General features: G+C 41.4%; 1 protein-coding gene across 2 annotated transcripts in view; it reads right to left on the bottom strand.

The window, feature by feature from the left end:
- LOC133134695 (dynactin subunit 1-like) overlaps positions 1-15914 on the bottom strand; it is a 68068-nt gene that overhangs the window by 41463 nt on the left and 10691 nt on the right. For both annotated transcript variants that reach the window (XM_061250988.1, XM_061250987.1), the window contains exons 2-7: positions 15336-15587; positions 14905-14962; positions 13203-13234; positions 8949-9125; positions 4103-4297; positions 907-1111 (exon numbers count right to left, since the gene is read on the bottom strand). In XM_061250988.1, the coding sequence (XP_061106972.1) occupies positions 907-1111; positions 4103-4297; positions 8949-9125; positions 13203-13234; positions 14905-14962; positions 15336-15578 (910 nt within the window). In that variant the 5' untranslated portion in view covers positions 15579-15587. The remainder of the gene's footprint in view (positions 1-906; positions 1112-4102; positions 4298-8948; positions 9126-13202; positions 13235-14904; positions 14963-15335; positions 15588-15914) is intronic.

The following is a 15914-nucleotide window of genomic DNA, read 5'->3' as shown; positions in this document are numbered from 1 at the left end:
ACATTTACTCGCATGTTTCAAAGTTTCTTATTTAGAAATCTATTTTCTTCTGAAAACCACAGGTGCCAAAATTATTGGCACCCTGAACAATTATTGTAAATAATCAAACAAAGTGAAATTTGCAATGCAGATATGCTTGCAAATATAGTGCATATTATCGCATGAAACCAACCGATATTATCACCCCCAAACTAACAAACTCTTTGGAAGAGTGGCACGAAGACAGCCCTTACTGAGCACAGTAAACAAAGCCAAGCATCTTGAGTTTGCCAAACCTCATTGGAATTAGTGCTATGGTCAGATGAGACCAAGATTTATGTATTAAATAATACAATAAACATAGTATATAAATTGGAACAGTTAGGGACAGTTAAATCAAAATGCTTTGGACAGTTGCAGCTAATAAGTTGTTTTTCCTCTGCATGAATCAAACTTGCGGTCAAGTCAAACAAACAATGACTATGAGGCAAATTTCAGAATGTAATTTCATAAGTCTTGTTTGTTCATATTTTGAAGTATATCACATTGATGCTAATCAATGAGTCAGGTCCACCTATTCCAACTCAGCATAAGTACTGGGACAAATGACCATCAACTGTTTCAGATTTAACAGATTTACCACAAAAACAATCAATTTGTTCATTTTGTATGTTAAACAGGAAACTCTGATAAACAGGCGTACTGCAAAACAAATTGCTTTGATTTCATGAGCATGTCATGTTCACAGCGGGACATGCCCTGGTGTAAACTGTGACCAGCTTGAAATTACCTGCCACCAGTTGTTTCAAAACATAGCTTGAACTGGTCAAACTATGTTGAGTATGGAGCTAATCTCAACTGGTCACCCAGCTACCAGCTGTTTCAAAACCCAGCATGAGCTGTTTTTTTCAGCAGGATGTCCTTCACCTTTCTCCTCGATCTCATGCTTGAGGATCTCCAAGTCCATGGTCAATTCCTCCACTGTCTCCTTGAGCGAGTGGACCTCCTGCTGCAGCGAATCCGCTCGCTCCTCCGCCATCTCCTTATCCAGCGTGGCCATCTCAACAGCGTCTGTTGTGTCCGCTATCTCCTCCACGTACTGTTCCTTTGCCTCCAGGGCTTCCTTGGTCTCCTGCAGAAGTTTGGTGATTATATGCTCTGGAAATGCCAAAAGACAGCACAGTGAATCCATCACATTCCTCACTACTCAGGAATTGTGTTCGGTACATGTTATTAGTACTACAGCACGGCTACAATACTTTGAATGTTCTAACAAGAAATACTCATGTTCATGACGTCACCAAGAACTGTGTTAGATTGATGCCAATTTACTGGTGTCAAGAAATAATGAGGCAAGTGATTTTCCAGGTGATCAACATCACTAGAAAATAACATTTGTTTTAATGATTCAATTTTCACACTAGGCGGCACGGATGGTGCAGTGGGTAGCACTGCTGCTTCACAGCAAGGAGGTCCTGGGTTCGAATCCCCGTTGGCCGGGGCCTCTCTGTGCGGAGTTTGCATGTTCTCCCCGTGTCTGCGTGGGTTTCCTCCAGGTACTCTGGTTTCCTCCAACAGTCCAAAGACATGCAGGTTAGGCTGATAGGAGAGTCTAAATTGCCCATAGGTATGAGTGTGTGAGTGAATGGTGTGTGTGCCCTGCGATGGACTGGCAACCTGTCCAGGTTGTAATTCCTGCCTTTCGCCCAATGTATGCTGGGATAGGCTCCAGCCCCCCTGCGACCCTGTTCAGGATAAGCGGGTTAGGATAATGAATGAATGAATTAATGAATTTTCACACTACCTGTGTTCTTGCAGTGTTCTACTGGACTCTACATTACAGTGGCTTCAGAAAGTATTGCATGCTTTATTGTGATGTAGATTTAATTGTAAATGGATACAATTGCCATTCTTGCCCATAAGTCTACTCTCAATAACCCATTATGACAAAGTGAAAAGTTTTTCACATTTTTTACAAATGTATTAAAATAACTGAAATCTCTCATTTACATAAGTATTCAGACCCTTTACTGCGGCACTCCTAATTGTGGTCAGGTGTATCCTGTTTGCTTTATCCTTGAGACGTGTCTAGAACTTGATTGGAGTCCACCTGTGGAAAATTGAATTGATCGGACATAGTTTAGAAAGGCCCACACCTGTGTATAAAAGGCCCAACCATTTACACTGCATGTCAGGACAAAACCAAGCCATGAAGTCCAAGGAACTCTCCACGACCTCTCTCTGTAGACCTCCACGATAAAATTGTAGTGAGGCATAGATCAAACAATTTCTGAAGATTGGAGTGTAACTCAGTAACCAGACAACAAGGGCCTTGGTCAGGGAGATTACCAAGAAACAAATGGTCACTCAAACAGAGCTTCGGAAGTCGAGATGTAGAGATGGCAGAACCTGCCAGAAGGGCGACCATCTCAGCAGCACTCCATCAATCAGGCCTTTTTGGCTGATTGATGGCTTTTTTGGGTAAAAGGCATATGACAGCCTTCTTTGACTCAGAGCATGAGGAAAAATATTCTCTGGTAAATATTCTCTTTGGGCAGAAGTCCAAGCACTGTGGTAGTCCTAGTCAGATTAACAGTTTATTTTCATTGGATTGTCAAAATCATATATTTTTCTATGCAAAACTACTGTGTGTCCTAACAAAGTAAACATACCCTGCTGAAAAAAGGGTCAAGCTAGGTTTTGAAACAGCTGGTAGCTGGTTGACCAGTTAGCCCAGCTCTATACTCAACATGGTTTAACCAGCTCAAGATATGTTCTGAAACAGAACAGAAGGGGCAGACTTTATTTTGTCTGTTTGGAAATTAACTGTTTGATTAAAAAAACTCCACTGCTGGTGATAGATCTTAGAATCTTTGAATTTGGAAGTGCTATTTAGATATATTCCTGTGGTGGTCTATACATTATTGTTATTATTAGTAGTATTAGTTCATTGCGACTGCAATTTGTATATATAAGTTATATTTTCTAATCAAATGATGAATAGATTAGAATACTGGATTTAGCTATTAATTTGGAACGTGTGCATGGCAATGATAAACCATTAAAATCAGAAAGCCAACGCATTTTCAGTCTCTTCCAATCACATCACAACTACTTCCAGTTCCTAATCCGAATACAGATATAGATAAGTTTGTGTCACAAGAAATAGATACAGATACAGATAATGGCATGGCATTACATCCCTAGTGCAAAGCCTGTAGAGACTTGCAGAGTACTGAATTAAGGGTCTGAATACTTACTTTACATAAATGAGAGATTTTAGATTTTTAATACATTTGCAAAATATAGTTTTCGATTAGTAATAATTTTTTTAAATATATAAGAACATTTCCTTTTCTGATTATGGGTTATTGAGTATAGATTGATGGACAAAAATGGCAATAAAATGAAATGAAGACTTATGCCCTATGTCATACCTCTTATGTCATACCACTCTTGTGCCTATGACACTGAACTCTTTCTTTCCTTCACTCCTGATACGCAGGTCACTACACAGATCTCTGCCTGCTTGGCTGATATCTCTGCGTGGATGACCTCCCCACTGTCCCACTGTCATAACAGCAGAATCCCTCACCATATTTCAACAAAGTCTGAAAACACACTTTTTCAGACCTCCCTCCAGATTTATCCACAACACAATAAATTGCAAAACGTGAAGGGGTCTGAATACTTTCTGAAGCCACTGTATCCTTGAAAATGTTCTTGGGTGCCAAGTTGCCAACTCTAGAACGGTTTCAGCTTTTAGTCACAAACTGAATGAAGTTGCAATTAGAGTTGAGTACAATCAAACCTAAATCTTTTCAACAAAACTTGGCAGGGGATTGGATTAGGGCTAATTACAACTGACCCAAGATTAATTTAAGAAGAAGAAGAAATACTTTATTGAACCTTGTGGGGCAATTTGTCCTGCATTTGACCCATCCTAGTTATGTCAGAGCAGTGGGCAGCCACAGTGCAGTGCCCGGGGAGCAATGTGGGATTACGGGCCTGGTTTGAGGGCCCAGCAGCTGTGCAGACCTTATTGTGGATACACAATATTCTACTCATGGATCAAACTTGTGGGAGTTGGGTTAAGCTGATCCTGGATCAGCAGAAGTGGTACCTTCTTGGCCTCCTTCAGCTGTCTCTGCAGGTCTGCCTGCTGCTCTTGCATCTTGCACTTCCACTCCTGCAGCTGCTCCACCAGAAGACGCTGTTTCTCTAGCTCCTTCAGCTGGGCCTTGTCCTCCACACGCTTCATGTGCAGGGTCTCCAGTTTCTCCTGCAGGTCCTGTACCTGGGCCCGTAGACTCTCCTCCTGCAGAACAAGAATCAGAACCAGGATTTATTGATCAAGTGGGCATACACACATCAGTGCCTTACATAAATATAAAAGAGGTTAATATAAAACACAATATAGAGTACATTCTTGTATTCTAGTATTCCTGAATATGGTAACATAAATTAAGGTATTGCACATGGCTTGTAGATCTGAGATCTTGAAATCTGTGGGGTTGTGTAAACTGTTCATGATAGAAATGGCTTGTCAGTTACCCCTCCAGTCAGTTACTCCTGAGAAAAATAATGATATTCCGTTCTATTCTATTCCGCCATTAAAGCTGGAACTATAATAGGCAAAGCACCATCTTAATCTAAATACAGTGATGTGAAATCAGTCCTGATTTCCTCAATTCTTTTCAAAAAGAATGGTTTCATTCTTTCGAGAAAATGTAGTATTTGAGAACCTGATTAGAAACAAAACACATTTTTTAAATTACTGTTTCATTTCTTTAACCCTTTCAACTTTGCGCCCAAGACGGCAATTTTCACCTATCTTGTACTAGTCCTATAGGAAGTAAAACATCTCAAAAACGATTTACTACACACACATGGTCCACACATGGTCAAAGGCTTAAATTAAAGAAGAGGCATTCAGAAAGATCAGACAGAACTCATTTCTGTGAGAGTATGTACATACAGTGTACACAAAAGGTACACTAAAATAAAAAATACAATACAAAACGCCTTTTGTTTTTATAGCACTGAATATCTCAATTTCTACATCAAGAATCAACCTAGAACTACTTTATATTTGATGACAACTTGTGTTATGTTCACCTGCCTTTGTTGGGCATTACCTATTGGGGCCACAACAGGGCGCTCTTGTCACATTCATGTCTCCCTTGTGTAGTCGGGAATCACTGATTGCACGAAGAGTGGATAATCGTGAACAGGTGTATCTGAGCTATATAAGCCCAGACATTCCGAGACCTGGGGCTTGTTTCTTACTTCACATTTCTCATTGCACTTTGCAGTTGTTTATTTTTGTTTATGCATTAATGTGAGGTGTGGACGGACTAGACTAATTTGCCTGTTGTGGTGAAGGGTATGGGAGCTGAACACGCAGCAACCCTTCATCATTTTAGGGTGATGAGGAGAGTCCGTCTCACCTTCATTTTCACATTTGATTTTGTGCACAAATAGCAGCCACGACAGTTGGAAGACGGGATTCCTCTGAATTTTCCTAAAGCCGGGCTCAGACTCATTACATTACATTACATTAATGGCATTTGGCATGAGTGTTGGAGGGATCGCTCCTCTCTGTGGAGAGCTTTGCAAACCTCCAATAACCCAGGGTTTGACAACCCTTGGAGCAGAATGTGTATTTACACTGTGTTCCAAATTATTATGCTAATTATATTTTTCTCAGATTTTCCTAAATAGTCGATGCAAATGACAGTCAGTATAATTTTCAAGTCATCAACTGTTAGGGTATAATTCGAATGTTATTGAACAAACCTCCCAATGATAACAGTATTTTTTTCAAAAATAAAAAACTTAAAATGCACTGTTCCAAATTATTATGCACAACAGAGTTTCAAAACATTTTATAGGTTGTAAAGAACTGAAAATGGTCATTTGTTGAATTTGTAGCATTAGGAGGTCATATTTACTGAAATCAAAAGCTATTTCAATCAAAAACATCTTAACAGGTCAAGTTACATTTTAACATAGGACCCCTTATTTGATAGCAGCTTCAAAATTCTTGCATCCATTGAATTTGTGAGTTTTTGGAGAGTTTCTGCTTGAATTTCTTTGCAGGATGTCAGAATAGCCTCCCAGAGCTGCTGTTTGGATGTGAACTGCCTCCCACCCTCATAGATCTTTTGCTTGAGGATGCTCCAAAGGTTCTCAATAGGGTTGAGGTCAGGGGAGGATGGGGGCCACACCATGAGTTTCTCTCCTTTTATGCCCATAGCAGCCAATGATGCAGAGGTATTCCTTGCAGCATGAGATGGTGCATTGTCATGCATGAAGATGATTTTGTTACGGAAAGTACGGTTCTTCTTTTTGTACCATGGAAGAAAGTGGTCAGTCAGAAACTCCACATACTTTTCAGAGGTCATTTTCACACCTTCAGGGACCCTAAAGGGGCCGACCAGCTCTCTCCCCATGATTCCGGCCCAAAACATGACTCCGCCACCTCCTTGCTGACGTTGCAGCCTTGTTGGGACATGGTGGCCGTCCACCAACCATCCACTACTCCATCCATCTGGACAGTCCAGGGTTGCACGGCACTCATCAGTGAACAAGACTGTTTGAAAATTAGTCTGCATGTATTTCTAGGCCCACTGCAGCCGTTTCTGCTTGTGAGCATTGGTTAGGGGTGGCCGAATAGAAGGTTTATGCATAACTGCAAGCCTCTGGAGGATCCTACACCTTGATGTTCGCGGGACTCCAGAGGCACCAGCAGCTTCAAATACCTGTTTGCTGCTTTGTAATGGCATTTTAGCAGCTGCTCTCTTAATCCGATGTTTTTGTCTGGCAGAAAACTTCCTCATCAGTTGAATCTCTGTGGTTGCTGATTTTCCTCAAAAATCAGTCAAGTGGTGTACAAGGTCGTAGGAGTATCGCCCCTCTCAGAGGAGAGCTTTGCGAACTCCCTGGGTTCCGTGACTGAGGCCCCCGTTTCCGTTAGTGCAAACTTCCTCTGTTTAAGAATTCCTGCTTCGTCAGTAGAATTAGAGTTTGAATGTTTTTTCGTATATTCTAGTTGTAGTATCAGTAATGCTGCTTCGCCAGTTGAACTAGAGACGGGATGTCTTGCTATTTTAGTTTTCACTTTGTCGCTTTCAGTCCTAGGTAAGCTATGCTGTAACTGCGTAGTTCTCTGTTTGCATACCCACATCTCCTCGCCTCATTTTACTATCGCCATTTCATTAACTATTGGGTTTTCTATCAAGTTTCCCTGCCACTTACAATTACTTGCTCGAGTCAGATTAGACCGACAACTGTTTTGTACAGGTCATTCTTATTGGTTGGCTGACTGCTAGGGAGTTATGCATTCCCTTTCTTATTTTCCAGGGATATCCCTAGAAAATATTAATGGTTATCCCACGTCTGGTGGGTAACTTGTAGAACCCTGTCTAGGTTGCGGTTGGTCCTCTGACCCTGCTCCACTAAAAAATATGTTACAGATATCGACCAGCATTAAAATTTCACATGCATTTTCCCAAACCTGACACAATCTCTCCAAATACAAAACGTCTACATATATTTTTGTCCAGACATATGAATGATCAGGAAAGCTTATATTTTATGAAAACATATTTTTGAGACAAAATGTATTAACATACTTATATGAGAGTATATTTTTATAAAGCATGCCTGAAGTGTCCAGAAAGCTGTCCAAATAGGATTACTCGCCCTAATGCTTTCTGAACAACCTGCATCACATTTAACATGGAGCTTTATCCATTAGCCAGTACTATTACAGGTTTATCTATAGCAAATCCTGTAATTACGCACTGATATTTTGACATAGAGAAATGGTATCAAGGATTGTTGGAGTCTGCTCAGCTTTGCCCTGCTTTGCAAATAAGAGGCTGAGGAGAATCTAAACTGCTGCTCTCGCTAGCGGAACATGTTTTTAACAATCTGGCATCACGGTTTTGTGGTTTGTTTTGATCATGGCTTTTTATATGATATAAATATGAACCTAACAGTAATTTGAGACCTGGACGACTCAACCACAAGGGGGCAAAGTGGATAGGGTTAATGAAAAAATGTATCAAACCCCAAACTCACACCTGTGAAAAAGTAATTGCTATTTTAGCCAACTTTTCTTTGCCGAACTGCATTAATTCATAGGGTCGGTATATGAACGCCGCGGTCAAAGGAAACTCCAGAAGAGATGAGGGAAAAAGAGTGGCTGGCCTGCCAAACTTCCTCCAAGGGTACAGTGACAGCTAATCCAGGAAGTCACACATGATCCCAGATGAACATCCAAAGACCTGCAGGCCTCTCTAGCCTCAGCTATATCAGTGTTCATGACAGATTGGTCAAAAGTGAAACATTTTGACCATTTGACCAATATGGGTCCCATTATGTCTGGTGTAAAGCAAATACAGCATTTCACAGTAAGAACATCAGACCAAAAGTCAAACATATTGATGTTAGTGTGATGCTGTGTGGATGCTTTGCTGCCTCAGGACCTGGACAACTTTTAATTATTGAAGGAACCATGAATTCTACTTTGCACCAGAAATTGTCTGGTTATCGGTCCATGATCTGAAGCTGAAGCTTAACTAGGTTATGCAACAAGACAAAAATACAAAATACAAAGCAAAGCAAGTCCACATCTAATTGACTGAAAATAATCAAAATTAAAGTTTTGGAGTGGTCTAATCAAAGTCCTGACCTGAAAATAGCAGTTCATGCTCAAAAACCTACCAATTTGTCTTTATTGAGAGAAGAGTGGGTTAAAATTCCTACACAGTGATGTGAAAGACTGATATCAAATTATAGGAATAATTGTGGTTGCAATTATTTCGTGAAAAAAGTTATTCAATTTAAGGGGGCAATTACTTTTTCACAGAGGTATCATGGATGTTTGATAACTTTCACGACACTGTATGAACAAAACATAATTTCAAACTGGGGCACTGCACAAAGTGAACACATCTGACCTTACTGGCCTTGGCAAGGGAAGGAGTTGAGGGTGAAACCATTGTTCTGCTGGGAGAGGGGACGGCGGGCGCTGTCAGCGGGGTCTCCACAGGTGTGCTCTGCTCACTCGTCTCTCCTATGGATAGGGGGCGCGAGTTGCTGGTTTGGAAGGCGGCAGAGCCAGGAGCCCGAGAGGGCTTGGGGGTAGAGAGGGAAGTGAAGAGGGAGCAAAGGAGAGAGAACAGATGCGACCACAGGAGAGAAAAAGTTAACATGCATTTAATCGGTTTTCTTCAATAGCGCCATCATGGGCTTAGGAGTGCTGACTGAAATGACAAGATTATAAATGGTTATCCACCTTCACTTGTCTTCAGCTCTGTATTTGAAGTGAACAAATTGAAAGAAGAAAAAAAAAATGGCTCTTTTGGAGAAGGTCATAAAAAGAAAAGGTGGCCCTTTTCAAAGGCATTTTGATTGATTGATTTTATTTGACATATTTTAAAATATGCAGTGTCATTCACCTTTCAGCAACAACCACATACAGTACATAGCAAAATTATTGAGGAAACAAAACGCAATAAAGTCACAATGACGTATACAATACATACACACTCAAAGGGCACATCGATATTTTCCTGATTGCTTCTTAAGTGTGATATATATTTTTTGAAACAATTAAACTTAAATCTAAGAAGAAAAAAAACCAAGACATTCATGGAAAATAGCTATGAGCTGAACTCCTATGCCCAATGAGACTCCACTCCATACTTGACCCCATAAAGCCACACCGGCTGTACTTAAACCCCGACCCATGACCCTACGAACTGTGAATAGACCACACTCTTAAGTGATCAGGTACCAGAGTTATACAGACATAGCACTATTAAGGATGGCAGAGCGCTAGGGTAAGATGACCAGGACTGTTCCACTGTCATGTATGACGGGAGAAAGACTGCATAGACACAACACTACATATTCTCTAGATTTACACCTGAAAGACCGTTTGCTGATTTTCTACCTTATTTTCTATCAGTGTTCAGTCCTCTCCACTGATAATTCATAATGTTCTGCATGTCATGTTACACTAAATATGAAAATGAGGAATCTAGTTTGCAGCAACAATTTTAGGGGGCTAAAGTGGGCTGCAAACCTTCCCTCTCCACATTGTGAGCATTGGCTAACTCATTGCGGACAATTTCAACCAAACGCATGGGATAGAAATGTAGCACGGATAGATGGACATACACTCACTGAGTACTTCATTAGGTAGACCTGTACATGAGCTTGTTAATGCAAATATTTAATCAGCCAATCATGTGGCAGCAACTAAATGCATACAATCATGCAGACATGGTCAAGAGGTTCAGCTGTGTTTCAGACCAAATGTCAGAATGGGGGAAAAATGTGATCTAAGTGACTTGACCGCAGAATGATTGTTGGTGCCAGACAGGTTGGTTTGAGTATCTCAGAAACTGCTGATCTCCTGGGATTTTCATGCGCAACATGGTAAATGGTTAGCATTTATATAGCGCCTTTATCCAAAGCACTGTACAATTGATGCTTCTCATTCACCCATTCATACACACACTCACACACCGACGGCGATTGGCTGCCATGCAAGGCAGCGACCAGCTCGTCAGGAGCATTCGAGGGTGTCTTGCTCAGGGACACTTCGACACAGCCCTGGCGGGGGATTGAACCGGCAACCCTCCGACTGCCAGACGACTACTCTTACTGCCTGAGCCATGTCGGCCCGTCTCAGTCTCTAGTGTTTGCAGAGAATGGTGAGAAAAACAAAAAAAAACTCCTGTGAACAGCAGTACTGCAGGCAAAAAGGCGTTGTTAATGAGAAGGGCCAGACTGGTCGAACAGTGGTATGCAGAAGAGCATCTCTGAACACACAACGTGTCAAACCTCTAAGTGGATGAGCTACAGCATGAGACTTAATAAGTCTAAAAAAACAAGTCTAATAAATACCTAATAAAGTGCTCACTGAGTGTATGTACAGACCATATGCAGACATTTGAATATGCAGACAGAGATGTAGAGTCAGGTCCCAACAGGCTCACCTCTCACTGAGGGATCACATGCTGACCACACCAGGCAAATAGGCCCATCCTCAATAGTTGTTCAACTCCGTATCTCTGGGCATTCTAAGGAGTGATCATGCTTGTATCTTGACAATGTTCAGTGTTAAATCAACTCTTACAGAGAATCAACTCTTCCCAGCTGGACTCATGCGCTACATCAGAGTTGAATTATGTAGGGACTACAACTTCCACATTCCCACAGGAAAATTCCGCGACGTCCACCACGAATGACGTCTAACTTGGTTCAGCCAATCCCGTAATGGCGGGAGCAATAAACGGTCCCGTATAAGAGCAAGACACGTTCTTGGGATCTCTCTTCTGCTTTTTCTGCTTCTTCTGCTTCTCTTCTTCGACGCACCCTTTTTGGCCATTCGCTTCAGCTCATCTGCTCCGAGACTCGGACAGAGGCTGAATGCTGCACAGCGCACTACCAGGCCTACGGACACACCCAGTTACCTTGCGGTAACTTCTTGGCCTATAGCGAGTGGAAACTGGTGTACGCGGAACGCTACATCAGTTTACTCCTGCAAAGCTAACCAACGAACAACAGCACAACAACATCTCTCCAGAACACACATTCACAGCACCATCGCGGCTCCTACAAGGACAGCACGTCTTTTGGATCCAATGCGTATGGACTCAGTAAGAGAACAAACATTCAGGCATAGCCAGTGTTTAGTTTAGTCTTAACTGTTTTTGTGAATCTGTGTTTCCATATTTGCCGTCTTATCATTGGAATGTATTTTGTTAGCTATATATGCACGTGAATTGATTCGCCGTCTTTTGCGCATATATAGAGTAAACTACGCAAGTAGTCTTCTCACAGCTAACAATAACTAACTCACCCAGAACTCTAGCTTACCCAAGCTAGCTACTCCCACTTTTACCTTTCCTTTGTTCAAGCGACACACACGCACACACACATACCCAACTAAATTTCCTTACTAACTTCCCGTTAGTTTATCTGTTCTGTGTTTTACGTTTGTTTAATAAATATATTTTATTAAACCCCGGTGTCCGTTTTGGAATCACATAGACATGAGAGCCGAGTTAAAGCAGTCTTTCGAAGAACTTCCAACCTTCAGGTTATTGGTATGTTTAATCATTAATATTGGTTATTTTAATTATTAATTAAAATACTAAATTTGTGGTTAGATATTTCTGATAATAGTAATTTTATGAGACTGATTACTTTTTGCAGTTATACTGCTACACAACGTTTAACTGGCGCCCCGGTAGAGAGTAAAATCCCTGCGTTATTTGGCGGCCAGTGCGAGGACCCTACATAATTTGGAGTCCCGTACGAGGACCCCTACAATTAACACACCATTTTACTGTGCAAGGTCCTAGTCCTGTTTTTTTTTTTATCTACACACACAGATACTTGTGTAGATAGCACAATAAACTTTAAAGTTAGAGAACTATTCCCATGTTTTTGTCTGATGCAAAGGAATGCACACCAAACTCACCCAAACTCTTTACCTGTGTTTTATTTTCTATAGATCCAGCCAAACACACTTTAACACACAAAGCTTCTTTCAGCATGTACACATCCCATGAGCCAGCACTTCAGCAGATATACTGTAAGCTTCAGTAATAAGCAGATATGAAGTAACTACAAGCTGCAATACTAAGGGCACTTAGCAAACCGTGTCATTAAGATGCTGTTTTCAATCCCCTTTGAAGTTTTACGTAAACCTTGAAAAGACCATTGAAATGACTCGGAGGGCGTCTTATTTGGGAAAAAGAGCAGTGCAGTAGCAGCAAGCAAAGCTCTGGACAGACACAAGTGATACATATTAATGGTGAAATCCCAACAGAGGAATATAGCAGGCCACCGATATGAAGCTGTGACACTAAACCCAAATTCCACAAGGTGAGAAAGAAGAAACACATCAAAATGGTTTGGATTGACAGAAGGCAATATTTTTAGACAAAGCACAATAGTGGCCAATGTGACAAAAATCCCAGTGAATACTTGCTCAATTATTTCTTACCTTCTTCAGAGCTGGCTTTGTCACATCATAATTTGTTGTAAAGATAAGGATATATATTTATCGTTGAAAAAACACTACTACTGCAGCTTTCATAAACATTACTGAACATTTCCAGGTATGATGCACATTGTGTGGAACTTCCAATGTACATGCAAGTATACATGGGTTCACTTTAGACCATACTCACCATCTTGTTTGATTTTGGGGACTCCAGGTTCTCTAAAAGCAACACAGAAAGCAGAAGAAAAAACAAATTATAAGTGCCAAAACACAGCTGTGTTCAAGAGGATCAAATAAAAATACAATTCAGTCTACAAAATTCTTGGCACAAAAGGTCTGGGGCGGCATTGGCTCAGGAGGTAAGAACAGTCTGAGGGTTGCCGGTTCGATCCCGCCCTGAGTGTGTCGAAGTGTCCCTGAGCAAGACACCTGAGTCCCAATCTCTCCTAATGAGCTGGTTGGTGCCTTGCATGGCAGCCAATCACCATTGGTGTGTGAGTGTGTGTGTGAATGAGAAGCATCAATAGTACAGCGCTTTGGGTAAAGGCGCTATACAAATGCAGAACATTTATCATTCACAAAGTGCTTACAAAAGCTAGCCAAAGGTGACAATGGCAAGGAAAAACTCTTTTACAGGAAGAAATACAGAAAGAATCCTTGGGAGGAAGCCCATCCTCTTCTGTCAGGCACAGGGTGTGGGTTCTTAGGGACTGTCAAGTAAATTTTTTGTCTGTCTAAATCAATTCAGGAGACACGTTGTATGAAGGCACTTCTACTGAGGGGTTGCAGACTGGGGCAAATAGATAATGGAGTCTGGATAATGAGATCTTTTCCATTTTAAACTTTTCAAACTTTGTTCATTTGAGAAATAAGAAAGTTGGGAAGGCTTGAAAATAGAGACTGGGCAGCTGTGGCACTAGCAATGAAACCCCTGTCTGCTGAGAAGGTTGAGCAGTGAAAACACAAACATCAGCTGATGTTCGGGATGAATAAAACAATGCCCCTGAGTGAAAACCACAGGATGAGAACTGGGAACAAGCAGCAAGTCGAAGTTTGGCTTAAACAGTTGATGCTTTCAGACAGAAATAATTCTGAACTCATGACCATGGACTCGCTTCCGCATGTGAAACAAAATGAAAACAGCCAGAAGGACCATGCCCTAGATAAATGCCGTTGCTATTACTGACACAGACAGAAAGACAAACAATGGCAAAAGGAAATTTTGGAGTCATAAGGTTGGTGACCACATCAGAAATGTGCAGCAGACTAGCTTATCGGCTTTCCCTCATCACCCTCCTAGCCCCCTCAATCATACCTGATGTGGAAGTCAACATCCAAACTTCGGAGGCCACATGAAATGCCTCTTAGGGAAAAATAAAATTAAATCTCCACTCATGTTGATTTGAGATAACCCATAGATTTCCCATTGAGTAACAAAAGTCAAGTAACAAAAACAATCTCTATCCAGTTTTACTCTCTATCCAGTGTCCATGTCCATTCTCCAGCACCTCTCATGAGCATTACCAAGAACAGGCTGTTTTAGTGACTGTGTTTTTAAGGCTCATTAATATCAATTAACCCCTCTTCTGGCTAGCTAGTGCTGCAATTAACTAAATGCAGTCTGAGCCGAGCACATCTTTGTGATGTCACAAATTCACAGAAGTCCAAACGGCTTGTTTAAATGCACCTTTACTTCATATGGATTGTGCGGATTTATTTGGTTTTAATACTTTCAGTGTTCTTATAGTACCTTCAACTCCTTTATAATCCACATAGCAAGGGAAATGTTGTTTTCCACAATATGGGACCTTTAATTAGTTATTGTTGCAGTTGATCGGCCGGCTCTAATCTAATGCAGGATACAGAGCCCTGCTCATTTGGACATTTACCTTGTTTGGGGTGAAGATCGAGTGAAGTGGACTCTGCTCCATCATTAGTGAGCTGGATCTGAACAGAAAAAAACACCATCAGACCCTTGTCAGAGGAATACCATAACATAAAGAGAATCATACTGAGGTGACAGTTTAAATTTTGTTTGTGTTGGATCAGACAAGGTAATTGTCAAGGAGTTTGCACACTCGTCAACAGATCTGAACATCATACATGATTTAATTTCTTTGAGGTTTCTTGAAACTTTGGAAATACACCTTTGGAAGACTTTGGAAGCGAATGGGACATTGTAAATGGCTGCCTCAGTTAATCCTTGTTTCCAAAGAAGCACATACTTCATGTCAGACTAGGATATTTGACCTTTGCAGTGATTGCATTATTGCCCCAGTATTAGTCTTCAATTCATGTGAAAACTTGATGGACAACTAACCTGGGACTGCCGCAGAAAGATACCATGGTTCTCCTCACAGGTGAAGTAGCGTTTTCCCTGAACGGTGCCATCGTTCTTGCCCTTGGGCTCATCCAGGATGACACCCACCCACTTGCCGGTGGCAAAGACTGTGGTGCCTATGTAGGCCACAGAGCCCCGTTGACCTTTACCGATGACCTCCACTTGGGAGCCCACCTTGATGGACTTGGGGGTAATGTCCAAACTCATCCTGCGGAGGACCATGTTGGAGGGCTAGAGGAGAAAAAGGGTATGAAAAAACAGTATGAGGTAATAAACATCAGTTCGCTTTCTGGAAAATCACAAAAATCTAATCCCTGCACATGCCTGGTATGACCACACATGGTCTATACCACAAGTGTCAAACTCCAGTCCTGGAGGGCCGCAGTGTCTGCTGGTTTTCGGGTTGTTCTTGGCACCTGTGATTCATTCAAACCATTGATTGGGTAAAGAATCCACACACATTGTTCTTAAGGCCTTCATTGACAGCTGATTGGAAGGAAACCCCAAAAACCTGCAGACACTGTGGCCCCCTGGGAATTCAGTTTGACACCCCTGGTC

This window comes from Conger conger, chromosome 8 (genome assembly GCF_963514075.1).
Source record: "Conger conger chromosome 8, fConCon1.1, whole genome shotgun sequence".
Taxonomy (NCBI): domain Eukaryota; kingdom Metazoa; phylum Chordata; class Actinopteri; order Anguilliformes; family Congridae; genus Conger; species Conger conger.
Note: the sequence above shows the minus strand (reverse complement) of the source record. Positions and strands in the feature narration are given on the sequence as shown.